This window comes from Rana temporaria, chromosome 3 (genome assembly GCF_905171775.1).
Source record: "Rana temporaria chromosome 3, aRanTem1.1, whole genome shotgun sequence".
Classification (NCBI taxonomy): domain Eukaryota; kingdom Metazoa; phylum Chordata; class Amphibia; order Anura; family Ranidae; genus Rana; species Rana temporaria.
This window is the reverse complement of record NC_053491.1, coordinates 74,064,192-74,081,525: the sequence shown is the minus strand read 5'-3', so window position 1 is coordinate 74,081,525 and position 17,334 is coordinate 74,064,192. Positions and strand designations below refer to the sequence as shown.

The window sequence follows — 17,334 nt, the reverse complement described above, 5'->3', positions numbered from 1 at the left end:
GATTTTTTAAAAATTTTTTAATAATAAAGGACTTTTTTCCGGGGTGTGTGTGTGTTTTTTCCAACTATTTACACTTCCTTCGTGAAATGGTAGGGGTACAATGTACCCCATTACCAATTCACATAGGGGGGAGCCAGGATCTGGGGGTCCCCTTTGTTAAAGGGGTCTTTCAGATTCTGATAAGCCCCCCGCCCGCAGACCCCCACAACCACCGGGCAAGGGTTGTGGGGATGAGGCCCTTGTCCCCATCAACATGGGGACATCCTCCCCATGTTGAGGGCATGTGGCCTGGTATGGTTCAGGAGAGGGGGGGCCGCTCTCTGTCCCCCCCCCCTCTTTTCTGCGGCCGGCCAGGTTAACGTGCTCGGATAAGGGGTCTGGTGTGAATTTTTGGGGGGACCCCACGTAATTTTTTTTAAATTGACGGCGGGGTTCCCCTTAATATGCATTCCAGGCCTGAAGGGCCTGGTAATGGAATTTGGGGGGACCCCCACGCTATTTTTTTTTTTTTATGAATGAATTCTCTCTGAATTGCTAGAGCCGACAATTCATTATAGCCGCAAGTCCGGTTTTAAAAGACTTTTTTTCCTTTCAGAAATGACACTTTGTGCAGGGACAGTTCTATGTACTGGAAACATGCGCTATTTCACATGCTAACTTTACACCCCCCTAGGTAAAAAATTTAAAGTAATATTTCACTTTTATTGTTTCACTTTTAGCATTTTTAAATTCACTGCTCCCGAAAAAACTGCAGTTTTTAAAACTTTTTTTTGCATTGATACATGTCCCCTGGGACAGGACCCAGGTCCCCAAACACTTTTTAGGACAATAACTTGCATATTAGCCTTTAAAATAAGCACTTTAAATTTCAAATGTTCGAGTCCCATAGACTTTAACAGGGTTCTAAAGTTCACACGAACATTTGGTGTGTTCGCAAGTTCTTGTGCGAACTGAACAGGGGGGTGTTCGGCTCATCCCTAATGGACAATAGAACTGTTTCTCCATCACATATTTATCAACCTTCTTAGAATTTGTATATACAAGTAATTATGTGGACATTTAACCCCTTCCTGACCAGTATAACTGCGGCAGGTTGGCACTGTTGCGCAAGTCATCGTAGCTGTACGTCGGCTCTTTAAGATACTGTAGCAGGACCACATGTGCATGCCCGGTGGGCGTGATGACCACCGGGCACCCATGATCGCTTGTGACAGAGCAAAAACCGGGATCTGTGTGTGTAAACACACAAATACCAAATCTGTCAGGGAAGAGGCAACAGATTGTGTGTTCCTACCAAGTAGGAACAACGATCTCGCTCCTCCTCTAGTCAGCCACATTCGCCCCACAATTAGGACACACATAGGGTTAACCCTTTGATCGCCTCCTAGTGTTAACTCCTTCCTTGCCAGTGACATTTATACAATAATCAGTGGCTATTTATAGCACTGTTTGCTGTAGAAATGTCAATGGTCCCAATAAAGTGTCAAAAGTGTCCAATTTTTCCTCCGCAATGACTCATTCCTGATAAAAATCGCAGATCGTCGCCATTACTAGTAAAAAAAAATAAATAATAATAATAATAAAATGCCATAAATCTAACCCCTGTTTTGTAGATGCTATAACTTTTACGCAAACCAATCAATATCTGCTTATTGCGATTTTTTTACCAAAAATATGTAGAAGAATACATATCGGCCTAAACTCATGAAGACATTTTTATTTTTTGGGGGATATTTATTATAGCAAAAAGTAAAAAAAAAATTCTGTTTATAGCGGGGAAAAAAAACACAGAGGTGTTCAAATACCACCAAAATAAAGCTCTATTTGTGGGGAAAAGAGGACATATATTTTGTTTGGGTACAACGTCGCATGACTGCGCAATTGTCAGTTAAAGCGATGCAGTACTGTATCCCAAAAAAATGGCCCAGTCAGGAAGGGGGCAAATCCTTTCCGGGGCAGAAGTGGTTAAACATATCATACTCTAATTGTTGTACTATGTATATTATATGCATATATGGCATATGTTTAGCTAGTATGTTAATGCTGTATACATATGTAAAATATACAGATGGGACTTTGTAGTTGGTACATTCCTGAATACATGTGAGACAATTCTACCAGAATAAATAAATCAGTTACTTTTCAGGTTTGTGCAGAATAAAAAATGTCCCATTACAGAAAAAAAATCTTTCTGCTGAGCTTGGAAACGTTGTGCTGTAAACTGTTACAAAGTTGCTAAATAGCTGTTATATAGATTTTATATGGCACCTGTACGTAACAATTCCATTACACCAACACAAAGTGCGAGAGCAAATTTGTTCAAATTGGTTCATACTTTATTGTTTTTTCTTGCCTTCTCTGCATCAATTGGGGATAAAGGATTGTGTATATGGAGGTTTTCTATTTGTTTATTTTTTTTCTACTGGTCAAACTAGATGGAATTGTGACTTTGCACCTATGTGACTATGCACCTATGTAACCAATGGGATTGCCCCTGGTACCAAACTTAGATGCTAAAAAGAGGATATGGAGATGCACTTAGACTGGGTATAAACAGTGCAAATTTAGTTTCTGCAATCATTGGTTGCAGGAACGAAATTTCCATGATTCCCCCATCAACACAGACAGTGTTGACAGGGAAATCAGTCTTCTTCTGGCGGAGGGAATCAATCCCCACCGGGGGGAAGACAGTGATTATCGTTAGGGTCTAAAGCAGATGCTAGAGATAATCGGAAACGAATCTGGCAGGCTGGTTGTACCCAAGTTGATTGATCGATCAACTTGGTACATTCAGCCTGCCCAATAATGAATTAATTTGAATCTCGGCCTGTACCTGCTGAACCTGCTGAAATTCGAACTGTGTATGGCCAGCCTAACTCTACTGATTGCTTTTGTGAAGATAATCAGAAGCTTTTTATGTACAACCTGATGATTTCATTATCATGCTGCTTCATAAGGTTATTATTAAAATAATAATTAATAAACATAATTAATAATTTATAATAATTAATAATTAGAAGGATGACACTTACCCAGAGTCAGTTTATCAGAAATTCCTTTAAATGACTGAACACACATATTTAGAGTCTGGAGAACATCTGTCTTAGAGAATGCTTGACTGTTTATCATGTATTTACTGGCTTCTCTCATGGCCATTGCGGCATCTTCCATTCTTTCATTTTTCAGATATGAATGTCCTGCAAGTTTGAAAGAATGTGCCGCAGAGGAAAGCTCTCCAACGGATGCAAAGCAGTACCCTAGTTTGATTAGAGCATCTGCAATGCTGTTAATTTCTTCAGAACTGTATTGATTGATGGCTTTTTCATAAAACTTCACAGCTTTATCATACTCTTGCATCTTATCATAAGCAGACGCTATGTTAAAAAACAGATCACCATCTTCTTCATCCTTGTCATGGTTTGTAGATTTCATTAAACATTTTAGGGCTTTTTTTGGTTTCCCAACGCATATGTATGCAGCACCGAGATTGAACAAACATTTTTTTTGAATGCCTTCATTGGATAAGTTAGAGGAAAGAATAAAGGCTTTCTTAAATAATTTTAGAGCTCTGTTGATATCATCTTTTCCCATGAGTTCTTTTCCCTCTTTACACAATGTTTGTATTTTGGAATGGATGAGATGTTGTCTTGGGGACACAATTTTGGGTAGATTTAAATCCTTGGAATCAGCCATGATGAACTGACAATATCTGTGACAGAAAAATATAGAAAGTAAGATAACTAAGTACAACTACACTATAATAAGGCATGCACAAACTTACACAGAGTTAATTTTAATATTAGATAGCAGTGACAATCGAACAATAGAAAATATTGATCCTGTTCATTGTTCATTCATAAATATGTGTGAACTATAAACAGAAAAAAGACACCCGTGCCCAGTTAGGCAATGCTAATAGTAAATTGCAGCTACTGTTTATTATTTCCAACAAGCTATTTTCAATATGTAACTATTCTCATTAGGGTTGTCGCCGATACCGATTACAGATACTTTTTTTTTTACAATTTTTTTTTTTTACAATGCTTTCTTTTTTTAAGAAGGCCCCCCCCCCCTTCTTAAAAAAATAAAGCATTGTAAAAAAAAAAAAATTGGACAGTGACAGTGTGTTTTTTATTTTATTTTTTATTTTTTACAATACATTTTTTTATTATTTATTGCATTTCTTTTTTTTATCAGCCCTGTGGAGGGGGGGGGGGGGTTGGTGAGATATCAGGGGTCTTAACAGATCCCTGACATCTCCCCTTTGAGACAGGGAAAGGGACTAGGGACACAGATTCCCCAGACGATGTTACAGTTATGTGAATGGACAAAGTCAGTGATCACTGACTCTGTACATTAGGAAAAAGTAGGAGCTGGATTTACCGGCTCTTACCTACGCTCTACATCCTGACAGATCGAGGGGGTGGAGGAGGAGAATGGAGGGGGACAGCAGCGCGGAGGGGGACGGCAGCATGGAGGGGGACACGGAGGAATATGGCAGCATGGAAGGGGACAGTAGCAGAACAGTGGGGGGCTGGAGAAGGATACAGGGACAGTCAGCGGTGATCGTGTGTGGGAGAGTTACAAGCACCGATCACCGCTGATTTCACTAAAGCAGCTGAAAGCCGCGCGGGGGGAGAGAAGCGGAGAAACGGCTGTCAGACTTTGCAATCTATACAGCGGTGATCGGTGCTTGTAACCCCCCCCCCCCATCGCACTGATCACCCTGACTGTCCAGGTTTTGGGTGAAGCATTGGGCAAATGCTCGGTATCGGTACCGTTACCAATACTAGTATCGATATCGGGACAACCCTAATTCTTATGCTGGTCATTTAGACAGTACCTTTTGATTTTCGGCCAGTTAATTGGCACAACATCGATAATCGTTGGGACGTTTTTGAGCTGAAAAACGAAGGACAAGTTTTGAAATTTTCTGCCGAACGAATGATAAATTGAAAGGTTAATGTGTTTCCTGTCCGAACTGTCTGCACTAGGTAGATGTAAAAAAAAAAAAAGGATTCATTTATGTCCGCTGAACGATTTATCGGCCAATACATGATGGAACTATCATCTGCGCTCACGGCCGAATGTTCGTTTTTCGAATTTTTTTGTATAGTGTATGGCCAGCATTATGCAGCGCTTGCTATAACATTTGAAAAGTCAAATTTGTGTCTTAATAAATTACAGTTGACTGCACAGTTTAAAAATACTTTTTTTTTGCACTACGACACTTTAATAGCTTGGCATGTATGCAAAGTATATGTGTTTAGATTCATATTTTACTAGTACGTTATCATTAATAAATATGACCATTTCTATAGCATTCTGCAAAATTAAAATTAAATACAATTGATGACATTGTCTTTACTAACCAAATAGCATCTACCTTACTTGTAACACAGGTTATAAATGAAGCCAGTGCCTGGTTAGTCAACCCCCAAGGGATCCATTATCATAAAATATCTCTCATTCCAATACCAAATAAATAACATGTAGATAAAATGTATTTGTTAATGCATAGGTGTGCACGCAGACGGTGCCTGGTGTGCCTGGGCACACCATAATCACCCATGGGTTGCCGATTCTTCCTGCTTCCTGACACCTCTGTCTTCCCCCTGCAGTGCTGCTAGCCTCCCTCCTTTCCTCTCCCACTGGCTGCTGCAGTGGATTTTTCAAGATGGAGAACGGGAGATGGGGCCACCCCCTTTTTTTTTTCCGAATCTAAGTACCAGTCTCTCCTGTGTTCATTCTTAACTGAAACATAGTAAACTTAGTAAACTGTTTTTACTATGCTTCAGGAAACAGTGAAGAGCTATATCGTGAATGACCAATATTGAGATCAGTCCATCGTATATATACAGTGCATACAGACCAAAACAAATCATATATCATGATGTATCTGCTAAAATCAAATATAACACACTTAGGAGACTAACAATATGAATATTGAAGAAAAATCACAAACAAGGATGTAGTCTCATCTAAAAATTAAAATACAGTCCCAATTCCTCAAGTGCAAAGAGGATCTATGCAGAGTGGATCTGTGACAGAAGGTAGGTATTGATGAAAGCAATTAAGGGATATAACTCCAAAATATTCGTGCAAACACCCGTGCTCCACCACCAGCCAAAATCACTTCTTACCAGAGGCAAGAGTACAACAAACCTGTATTAAAGCCTTGATTCCTCCAGTGGGTATGCAGAGACTGCTTCAGTGAAAGTCGATGTATGAAGCCAACCATCGGAGAGCCCCAAAAAATAAAAACACTAGATAGTGTATTACTGTAAAAATGGATTATTTTAAAAGGTAGTAACTAGGGATGTCCCGATACCGATGCTAGTATCGGTATCGGTACCAAGCATTTCCCAGAGTACTTGTACTCAGGGGAAATGCTCCGATTCTTCACCCAATACATGGGCAGTCAGGGTGATTGGTGCGGCAGGGGAGTTGCAAGCACTGATCTGCCCCCTTTTCAGCTGTTTTGGTTAAAGTTATACAGCGGTGATCGGTGCTTGTAACTCCCCCCAAAGCCGCACCGATCACCGCTGACTGTCCCCACTCCGTGCTGACTTCTCCCCCCCTCCGTGCTGTCTTCTCCCCCCTACATGCTGTCTTCTCCCCCATCCATGCTGTCTTCTCCCCCCCTCCGTGCTGTCTTCTCCCCCCTCCGTGCTGTCTTCTCCCCCCTCTGTGCTCTCTTCTCCCCTCTCAGTGCTCCGTGCTGTCTTCTCCCCCCTCCGTGCTGTCTTCTCCCCCCCTCTGTGCTGTCTTCTCCCCCCTCCGTGCTGTCTTCTCCCCTCTCGGTGCTCTGTACTCATATGTATGATTTCATTTTCTATTAAAGATTTATATATTTTTTACACATCTCTATTGTTTACTGTGCTGCTGAAAGTCCGATTAGGGTCCTTAGCCCTATTTTTTATTGTTATCTACTATCAAGACACAAAAAGCTTTCTGTCCACTAAAGACTTTTTTTGTTACTTGATGATATAAAGACTAGTTATTACAACATTATTGTTTTATTTTTAATGTGGTTTCTAAGCTACTACAATAAGAAATAGAACAACCGCAAGGCACATATCAGTTGTTTATCTTTGATTATGCTCTTAAAAATGAGAATATGACATGAAGAAAAAAATAATTTTGTATTAAAAGACTTGGCTGAGTGCAACGTGCATACACAGACTGTTCTATAATAAAAAGTCTGCTGATTCCATTGTGACTGTGGCTTCGGCTACCCAGGGAGCTCATTAGCGCCTCATTAATTGTTTGATATAAACATACAACTTTTTACGGTGTTAACCCTAAAATCAACTCTTAACTGTTCACCGCTGACTCATGTTTTGAGTCGATGAGATCAGCTAAGTAAGTGGCTGCATAATTAACGTAATATAATTGATAAGAAAAATAAATATAAAAGCGACAACAGATTTCATTGTTCCCATATGACTAAATTTAATTTTGTATCAACATAAAACAAAGCAGTTTAGTACTTGTGATGCATTTAGAACAGCTTATTGCAGCTCCATTTGCCTTGTAATGCCTTTTTCTTGCATTAAGGGTTATCCCAAATGTATCATTTGGTTACTGGCTCATTTTGGCTCTGGTTAACCCAGCACCATGTGTAAGATATATGGAGGTGTTTAGTATTTTGATGATTCTGTAAATAGCTCTTTTTTTTACACTCATTTTATTTCAAACTACTTCCTGAAATGCAGGTGGGAAACAAATTCAACTACTGGAATAGCTAACTGCTGCAATAAAATGTACTGTATATATGTATTCTTTAAATACCATAGTAGTATATTCTAACTAGATAACATATTAGATCAAAGGAAATTATTTTATGGTATTGGGGTAATGGGGTAATATGAGGTAAGAGCTAAATCTCCAAAGAAAAAATATCACCATATTTTTAAATCAGTGTGAATCCCCCAGGGGACCTTGCACATGGACACTTGGTCCCGTTCCGATCCATGGCCCAGTTGCTCAGCTAGCATGGTAAAACATTCAAAAAAACACAAGCTACAACAGAAGGCTGTGTCTAGTACTCTGATGCCGTGTACACACAATCGGATTTTCCATTGGAAAAACCTTGGATGGTTTTTCCAACGGAATTCCGCTCAAGCTTGGCTTGCATACACACGGTCACACAAAAGTTCTCTGAACTTTCGACCGTCAAGAACACAGTGACGTACAACACTATGACGAGCCGAGAAAATTAAGTTCAATGCTTCCGAGCATGCATCGGAATTTTGTGCATCGGAATTGCTACAGAAGATTGGATTTTAATTTTAAAATTTGAGAACCAGCTCTCAATCTTTTGTTGGCGGAAATTACGACAGCAAAAGTCCGATGGAGTATACACACGGTTGAATAGGACAACTGAGCCCAGAATCACCTGCTTCCTACTACAGGAAAAGGAAATAGAGCAGGGGTTCCAAACTGGCGCCCCTCCAGCTGTTGCAAAAATACAAGTCCCATGAGGCATTTCAAGGCTGGAAGTTACAAGCATGACTCCCTCAGGCAGAGGCATGATGGGACTTGTAGTTCCGCAGCACCTGGAGGGCCCAGTTTGAGACCCCTGGACTAGAGTATAAGATTCTGGCTTGCATTGTGGTTTGTTTTTTTATGAATCTACTACTACTACTGTTGCCCCTCTTCCCACAATAAAAGATAGGCAATCTGGGCTCTGTAGTGTTTCCTCTGTGTCATTCCTCAAGTCAGAGGGCAGGAGACACAGGGCTTCAGATTAGATGGGTTAGCCGGTGAGTTTAATTACACAATCAAATTGACTGTGTAGCTTCAGTCATTTTCTACAGGATTGGTTCTGGTACTTACCTTGATTAAACAGGATCAGAGACAAGATTAGAGACAATGAAGAAAGACAGAGGTCAGTGTTGTGCCGTAACTCCCCCAAAGGAATGTCCATTAATTGGACTTCAGCCTAGGGAGGAGCTACAGCCAGAATAAACAGAAAAAAAGTGTGTTTTTACAGCACAATACAGTTGTAGATCAGAGTAGGAGCAAGTGTCCATTACACTTGGTCCCCTGGGGATGCCACAAGAATCTAAAAATGGTGATCTAAGAATAGTCCTCTAGACACTACTTCCCTTCCCCGTTTGGAAAAGTACTGTTGGTGCGTAAACCTGTACTGAGAGAGTCGGGAAGGCTACCATTACTGACCTGTTTCAGAAAATGGTAGTTACCTGGCTCTCTGGATTTATTATTTTAAGTCACTGACCCCACAAAAAAAAGCAATGGTAGCCTGTAAGTTCCTTCTGTACATTTTAATTTAGAAGAAATGTATACTGTTTTGTATATATTTTCTTTCTGTTCTATAGTTTCACCAGCAGGTTGAGCTCTTTTCATAGATTTACTAGGCTTAATTACAGAGTTTAATAGCACAAGCTCAAATTTAATCACACAAATAATACATTGGAACAGTGACTAGTCCCCCATTCCTCCCCACTGTCTGCACTGTTTAGACAGGGCCATGTAGAGTTTGCAAGGGAGAGACAATCTGAAAATGCTGCAACCTCTAAGGTGCTATATTTTCCTTAATCCCCCAGTAACATGAGGCAACGTTATAATAAATGTTGTCAGTACATTGTATTAATAGCAAAAAAAAAATTAGATAATCAAACATCAGTTTAAAATATAATGAACTTTAAGAGAAATACTTAACTGCTTGCTGACTATCATTATATATTATCATTATACTGGGCAGTTTGGCACATTCCCGCAAGCTGTCGTAGCTGTACGTCACCCCTTTAAGCAGGGATAGCAGGCGGGGAACCAATGTGCATGGCCGGCGGTCGCGATGACCGCTGGCCACACGCGATCGCGGACACGAGAGCCAGAAGAGGGACGTGTGTGTGTGTGTGTGTGTGTAAACACACAAATCCCTGTTCTGTGAGGAGAGGAGAGACATATTGTGTGTTTCTACTAGGAACAACGATCTGTCTCCTCCTCTAGTCAGTTCCTTCCCCTTAAAGTTAAAACACACACTGAGGGAACCCAGTTAATCCCTTGATCGCCCCTTGTGTTAACCCCTTCCCTGCCAGTGACATTTACACAGTATTCAGTGCATTTTTATAGCACTGACCGCTGTAAAAATGTCAATGGTCCCAAAAATGTGTCAAAAGTGTGCGATCCGTTCCCGCCACAATGTCGCAGTCCTAATAAAAATCAGATCACTGCCATTACTTGTAAAAAAATAAAAAAATGCCATAAATCTTTCCCATAGTTTGTAGACGCTATAACTTTTGCGCAAACCAATCAATATACACTTATTGTGATTTTGTGTGTATTCTCTTGCTTATAGTGCAAAAAATAAAAACCGCAGAGGTGATCAAATACCACCATAACAAATCTCTATTTGTGGGAAAAAAAGGACATCAATTCTATTCGGTTACAGAGGTAAGTCTGCAGGTCGCGCCCGCAGAGTCCCCTAGGTCACGCTCCGTAAGGAGAGAGGGGAAGCAGCCACTCAGGACACAAGAGAAAGTGAAGGGTTAAGCCGAGGTCAGGGCGACAAGCAGACAAGGATAAACAAGGGACAGGCCAAGGGTCAGGATCACAGGCAAACAGGAGTAGTCAGGGACAAGCCAAGATCGGTACACAGAGATAAATGTAGCACACGGCAAGCAGGAACACAATTCCTAACAAACAAAGTTGATCAGCAAGGCAGACCTGCAGTGCACTGGTTAATATAGAGTTCCTGGGATGGCCAGTGGTGGAGCCATACAGGGAGGAGAGATGATAAAAGCAGCCATATAAGAGAGTCTGGCCTCTAAGGTGAACACATGGAGAGGAGGTAAGCTGTCAGACATTATTGCATATCCATGACACTGGCTCAGTGACTTCAGCCGAGAGTGGGCTTTTCTCCCACTCTTGACTGAGTCTGAGTCTCAGGAGTGCAGAACTAGGTGCCCTCCTGTGACCCACAGAAGAAGTATGGCTAAAAGAACTTTGACCATTCTTCTCCTTTAAGTACCCTCAACAGGTAATAATTTTTGCCTTTCATTTAGCTTTAACAATGAGTTATTCATTAAAGGCTCGCCAAGGTGGTCAGGTTCAGTGCATTGAAGTGTGTTAAAAATCAGACCTGCAGCAATTTTGGTAAGGGTAGTGCCCCATAACGCAAGGTAGTGTGTTATCACGTATTGTTGTGCATTGCAATGTAGATGTGTCGGTGTGCCTTTTAAAATTAATGATTGACAATTTTTCTTTACGTTTTTGAAAATAAATATTTGCTTAACAGTCTTGATTACCAACCATCATTTGATCTGCATTTCCTGAACTTTGGCTTGGGTTCTGACCACAATCCTAAGCTACATGCCATGATTCTTGGTTTGTCTACCAAACATGATAATATGCTGCCTGTATTAACTTACAAAACTTCCAGTGGTGACACTGAACTGCATATGATCTTTGTGTGTCAACAAACAAAATCCTGAGATGCCTGTGTTCCATCAGATTAGGTGTCCCGTCAGATTTTGTAACCGAAGTGACTTTTCATCACGCCCATTTTGGTACTTCCGGCACTCGGCCACACTAAGCCTACAGTCTTAAGTCACCAAGCAGACATCTTTTTACACCCACCGAAATATTGCATTTTACACTTATTTTTACCACTAAACTGAGCTTAAATCTTGAAATACAGTATTTAGAAATCTGTGACACTGTTTTGATGTTGAAGTTTAAAAGCAGTGGCAAGCCTGCTGATCTCACACGTTTGCTAATCTGACAGAAGACCGCTACTTTTAAAATGTACCATCAAAAAGATGTCCGCTTGGCTACTTCACACTGCAGGCTTAGTGTGGGGTGTACCAAGATGGCTGTGACGGAACGTCACTTCTGTTACAAGATTTGACAGGTCGCCTGATCTGAACCTGCTAGGATTCCGACCTGTTAACTTGTTCTTCCTGCCCTACAACTTCATTGTCTCGGACATTGACTGTAGTTCCCCCAAGGGTCTCCTGTTCCATTTATCAGGTCTTGTTTTTATTAGAAGGTGCAGATGTTAACATATTGCTCACATCTACACTTTTGCAATATACCAGGTAAGGTACAAGCTGATATTCCCTTAAAGGTTTAGCAAAGAATTTATTTACATTGATTGATTGGTTGTATGCTCTCAGCAACTAGGTGGATAAAAGCCTGAAAGTGACTGTTATGAGGCCTACTCTTGTCTTAACAACTCGTAAGGATAGGATATGAATATAATTTATTATTCAGGGTGTATGGTTGTTTTAGGAATAGCTTTTTTTCACTTTATTTATAATGACCAGGGTTTATTAAAACAACATTTTACTTTGTAAAGAATCAAGGAAAAAAACATCAGTTTTGCTTTCACATGATTGGATGATGAAAATCTGCAGAGCTCCACCTCATTCACTAAGTTTTGGGGAAAATTCCCTTTCAAAGTGCAACTTCCCTTGCAAAGTGAACAAATAGCCTATTTGCTTTAGTAAATCAACCCCAGTGACTCATCAGCAGTCATCTATTTCTTTTATCACCATGAAGTTTCAATCAAACAAAATATGCCTCAAATAGACTGCCTGCAGTGTGCTCTCTTTAGCTATCACTAATATAAAAAGTCTAAACAATATAAGACAACAGTGTAAAAAGTTATACTTAAAAGATAGTACAATAAAATAAAATTGATGTTATACCATACTTTCACATTAAAACACAGTAGGGGAAATTTACAAAAACTGGAGCAGACAGAATCTGCAGCTGTGCATAAATAAAAATCAACTTCTATCTTCAAGTTGCTCACCTAGTCTTTAAAAATTAAAGCTGGAAGCTGATTTGTTACAGTTGCTCCAAATTCTGGCTGTTCGAGAAAATTAGGAGACGAAAGATAGATAGAAAGAAAGGAAGGGAGGAACAAAGAAAGAAAGAAAGAAAGAAAGAAAGAAAGAAAAGAAGGAAGGAAGACAAAGAAAGAAAGAAAGAAAGAAAGAAAGAAAGAAAGAAAGAAAGAAAGAAAGAAAGAAAGAAAGAAAGAAAGAATTATACATTGTACATTGTACCTTTAAATCACTATACAATACAACACATGTGTAGATAAATTGTGCAGCAAGTTCATGTTCCTCCATGAAATTACATTTAAAGACGTTTTTTTTTGATCAATTGGATATATGCCCTCCCACACTTCCTGCAGTGAAGTGACATAGATGATAAAAATGTTTCACAGGTGACACATTTGGGGAATCTAGTCAAATTGCAATTTTTTTTTATTTACCAGCTTTGCATGTACACTTTTATTTGATCTTCAGATAATCAAGCAATCCATAAATAATGACTTGGTTAATGAATTGCATAAATCAGTGATTCTCAAACTGTGTGCCACGGCACACTAGATTTGAAGGTGTGCCGTGGGAGTTTTGAAAAATATTTAAAATTGTTAGCGTTTTAAAACCTTGAACATATCAAAAAATTAAATAGTAAATAAATGTTGCAAAAGTAAAGAAAGTAACATATATAAAAACGCAATCTCTGTCAGTCTGTCATTCATTGTTTCATTTCATAATGTGAGATTTGTGCCAGATCTCGGGAGAACTTGATCGCTCTAATTATATTATAATAATAGAGACTGTTCCATTTCAACTTTGATGCTTATAAATAAAGTTTGTTCATTGTTTAGCGTTGGCGAAATTTTTGTTAACCCCCAAAAAAATTAAATAAATCCTGTTCCCTTAAAGCATGCCCCCTGTATCACCTGAAATACCTGACTAATCTTGGCAGTTTCTACCCACCCCTCTCTGCGCTAACTCCGATCTATCAGGGCTGCTGAGCACCGGAGTCATCAGTGCGTGCCTCCGTCATTCGCAGCCTGCTCTCCTGTGTGTCCCTCTGTCCTCTGCCCCCCCTCTCTGAATGTCAGATCCCCGATCCTCCCCTCCTGGTCTAAAAAACTAGTGTATGTCATTTATAAAAATATGCGGTATAAAAGCTTACTTCGGCGCTCACGTGACTGTCCGCCAGTCTCCTTTCCTCCTCTCCTCTTCTCGGCTGATGTCAGCGGAGGTTTCCCAGCACCTCCACCTGCAGCTAGCGCATTGAGAGAGGAGACCATCGGACAGTCAGTTGACAGTCAGCTGACCACCGAAAGGCGCTCTGAAGTAAGCTATTGTAGAAAACCTTTTTTTTTTACCTTAACAAACACTTTAATCAAGTCTGGAACTCTGAAAGAGAAACTGTTAAATGAAAAGCAAGGAAACACGTGAAAGTACAAAGAAGAATACAATCGCTTCAATCTGAATTGCTCTCGAAAGCAGGCACATCCTTAACACTAATTGTAAAATGAATGGGATCATAGACAGAACATCTTAAAACTAGACATGTGCGATTTGTTTCGTACGAATCTTAAATGCATACGAATTTCTGAAAATTCGTACATTCGGAGGCATCCGAAATACGGATTTCTATTCTTCCGAATTTTATTTGAAATACGAAATTTGGTTGACAAATTTTTTTTCGGGAGTGGGAGACTGCTAAGACTGGTACTGGTAGTCGATGGCACATTCAGAATTGGACAAAATAAGAATGTTCGTTAATATTGTTTTATTATTGTCATAATAATTACGATTATTCGTTATGATGAAGTTAAAAACCCAGGAAGTCAGCACAGCACAGGGATGATGAGAGCCCCTCATAATGAGCACAACAGGGGTACAGCCCCAGGAGGAAGTCAGCACAGGGATGGTGGGAGCCCCTCATAATGAGCACAGCACAGGGATGGTGGGAGCTCCTCATAATGAGCATGGCAGGGGTACAGCCCCAGAAGGAAGTCAGCACAGCACAGGGATGGCGGGAGCCCCTCATAACGAATGTTCGTAATTGTTACGAACAGTTAAAAAACCTAACAACTTTCGTAAAATTGCAACGAAGGGAATTTGGGACTTTAAATGCAACAGTGGGCTAAATGGGGACAAAGTAATGAAACAAACCATAGATGAAATGTTCATGTATTGAGAAAATAGAATATTTGGTAGAAACAAATAGCTTGTACAAAAGTACAGAACATACATTTCATACATAATACAATAGTTGATATAAAAATACATTAAATGAATAACAGTCGATGACAACATATATAGCCACATAGAGGTTGGGCATAACCACGCAATAGGTGAAGTATAAAATGTAAATAGATCATGGGATGGATGGAGATATAGTATGGATGTAATCTCATATAAAGTCCAGACACAAGGATGGAGATACATCACAGAGGTATTCTCATTTAAAGTCCCAAACACCTTTGGGTGGTCCCCCCCTTTTTTCTAACAACTTTCGTATTTCGTACAAATCCAAATTGAATTTCGGACACGAATTACAAAATACGAATTAACGGGCTACTGCAAACCCAGGAAGTCAGCACAGCACAGGGATGATGGGAGCCCCTCATAATGAGCACAGCAGGGGTACAACCCCAGGAGGAAGTCAGCACAGCACAGGGATGGTGGGAGCCCCTCATAATGAGCATAATGAGTCAACGACTGCCATATTAAGAAAGGTATTTTTTGCTTTTTAAATTCATCATAACGAATGTTCCCAATTGTTACGTAAAGTTTACGAATCTAACGAAAATTCGTATTTCGTACGAAACGAATCCAAATTGAATTTCGGACACGAATTACAAAATACTAATTTTCGTCTAATACGGAACAGAACGAAACAAAACAAATTTATTGACGGCGCACATGTCTACTTAAAACTAATCATAAAAACACATTAATGCAGAACCTGTTGTTGTAATTGGCTAAATTATTTTTCAAACTTCAAATAAAAATAAATAAAGCACTACTTATATTTAAAATGATTTATCATTCTAATTCTAGCTCAGCTGTATAAGCTTGAGCTAATATTTAAAGTTTCACATAACAGCCATCAAATTAAAAATGATTTGTCTGTCAAGATCCCATAGGTGGTGGGGTGGGATGGGGACATTTTGTCCCACCCTTCACCTTTAATATAAATGTAAAAATGAAAAAGTTCTTCATCACAAAAATTGTTAAATCTTTTCAGACGTGCCATGAACATTTTTAGATCTATTTGGTGTGCCGCAAGACAAAAATGTTTGGGAAACACTAGGCATAAATGAATTGCATAGATTGAGCATATCTAGAGCTATATTTAACAGAAACCTAAAAATTTCTAATCCACCCAAAAAAATGACACCACTTTGCTTTATTCTTTCTAACTGGTACACTTTTAGTTCTACTAAAATAATCCATAATAATCAGTGTTTTTAAAACTATTTAAATATGTGTATAATATATTAGTAGCTTATATTTTAATATGATATAATGTTTTAGGCTGCATTCACACCTGAGCATAGCTTGTTTGGTAATTTTTTCGGGCGTTTTTTTCCGGCGTTCTGTCGCGCGTATTCATGCGTATTTGTGCGTTTGCATACAGCGTCGTCCGATGTTTTTGTACTTCAACGTTTTTTATTTTAGCCAATAGGATAAATTATCATCTTTTCATCACTTGTTGCTATGTTGGTAGATTGTATTTATCTTCTGCCTGGGAGAAATGTTCTATTGATTAAAGCGACAAAACGCCCGTAGCAAACGCTCGTTGTCACGCTAGTCGATTGAATCGAGAGTTTCCATTACTTTCTATGGGAAATACAAACGCTCAAAAACGACCAAACCGCCCGATTCGCGTGACAAAAAAGGGTCCGGAACTTGTTTGAGCTTCAGGCGTTCCGCGTCAGGCGTTTTAGAGTGGAGATGTGAACCATCTCTATTGAGAATAATGTATTTTTTACCCTCTAGCGTTTTGGAGCGTCGCGCTTTAGGCGACAAAACGCTCAGGTGTGAATGCAGCCTAACTGTAATGAGTTAAATGTTACAACTTTTATACAAATATGTATATATATATACATATGTTACAGAAATTAACAATATGGTCTTGTGAGTTAGAAATTAAATATTTTACTTACCCAAGGCAATATATACCGTAGTTCCTCAAAATTTTAATTCCAAACACTGAGTTATTTTATCTTATACAGACTGTGAAAAACCAATATGTGCTTTAGTGCTTCAGCTCAGTTTAGATTTGTGAATGGAGTGTTTGTGGTTGCCTTAGCAACTGCAAGCAGCAATCAAAGTATCTGAGTCACCAGTGAACCTAAACATACCTGTACAAGGAGTGTCTCCGACTCATTCAATCTGAAGTATCATAAGCCTGCAAACTTCTGATACACAAGTATAAAGATATCATCTAAAAAAAAATGGCTGAACGTTAACATGCATTCATTTCTGCAGAGTGGAAGTAAAGAAAGGTGGAACACTGATCTATAATTTGATATTT

The 17,334-nt window shown here is 39.5% G+C and overlaps 1 protein-coding gene across 2 annotated transcripts in view; it reads right to left on the bottom strand.

Annotated features, from left to right (window-relative positions):
- LOC120931379 (tetratricopeptide repeat protein 24-like) overlaps nt 1–17,114 on the bottom strand; it is a 160,381-nt gene extending 143,267 nt beyond the window's left edge. The window contains exons 1-2 of one of the 2 annotated variants that reach the window (XM_040342759.1): nt 16,964–17,114; nt 3,033–3,709 (exon numbers count right to left, since the gene is read on the bottom strand). In XM_040342759.1, the coding sequence (XP_040198693.1) occupies nt 3,033–3,693 (661 nt within the window). In that variant the 5' untranslated portion in view covers nt 3,694–3,709; nt 16,964–17,114. Of the gene's footprint in view, nt 1–3,032; nt 3,710–12,787; nt 12,845–16,963 lie in introns of those variants that run through there. The other variant, XM_040342760.1, reaches the window with a different exon arrangement.
- Nucleotides 17,115–17,334: the final 220 nt, after the last annotated feature.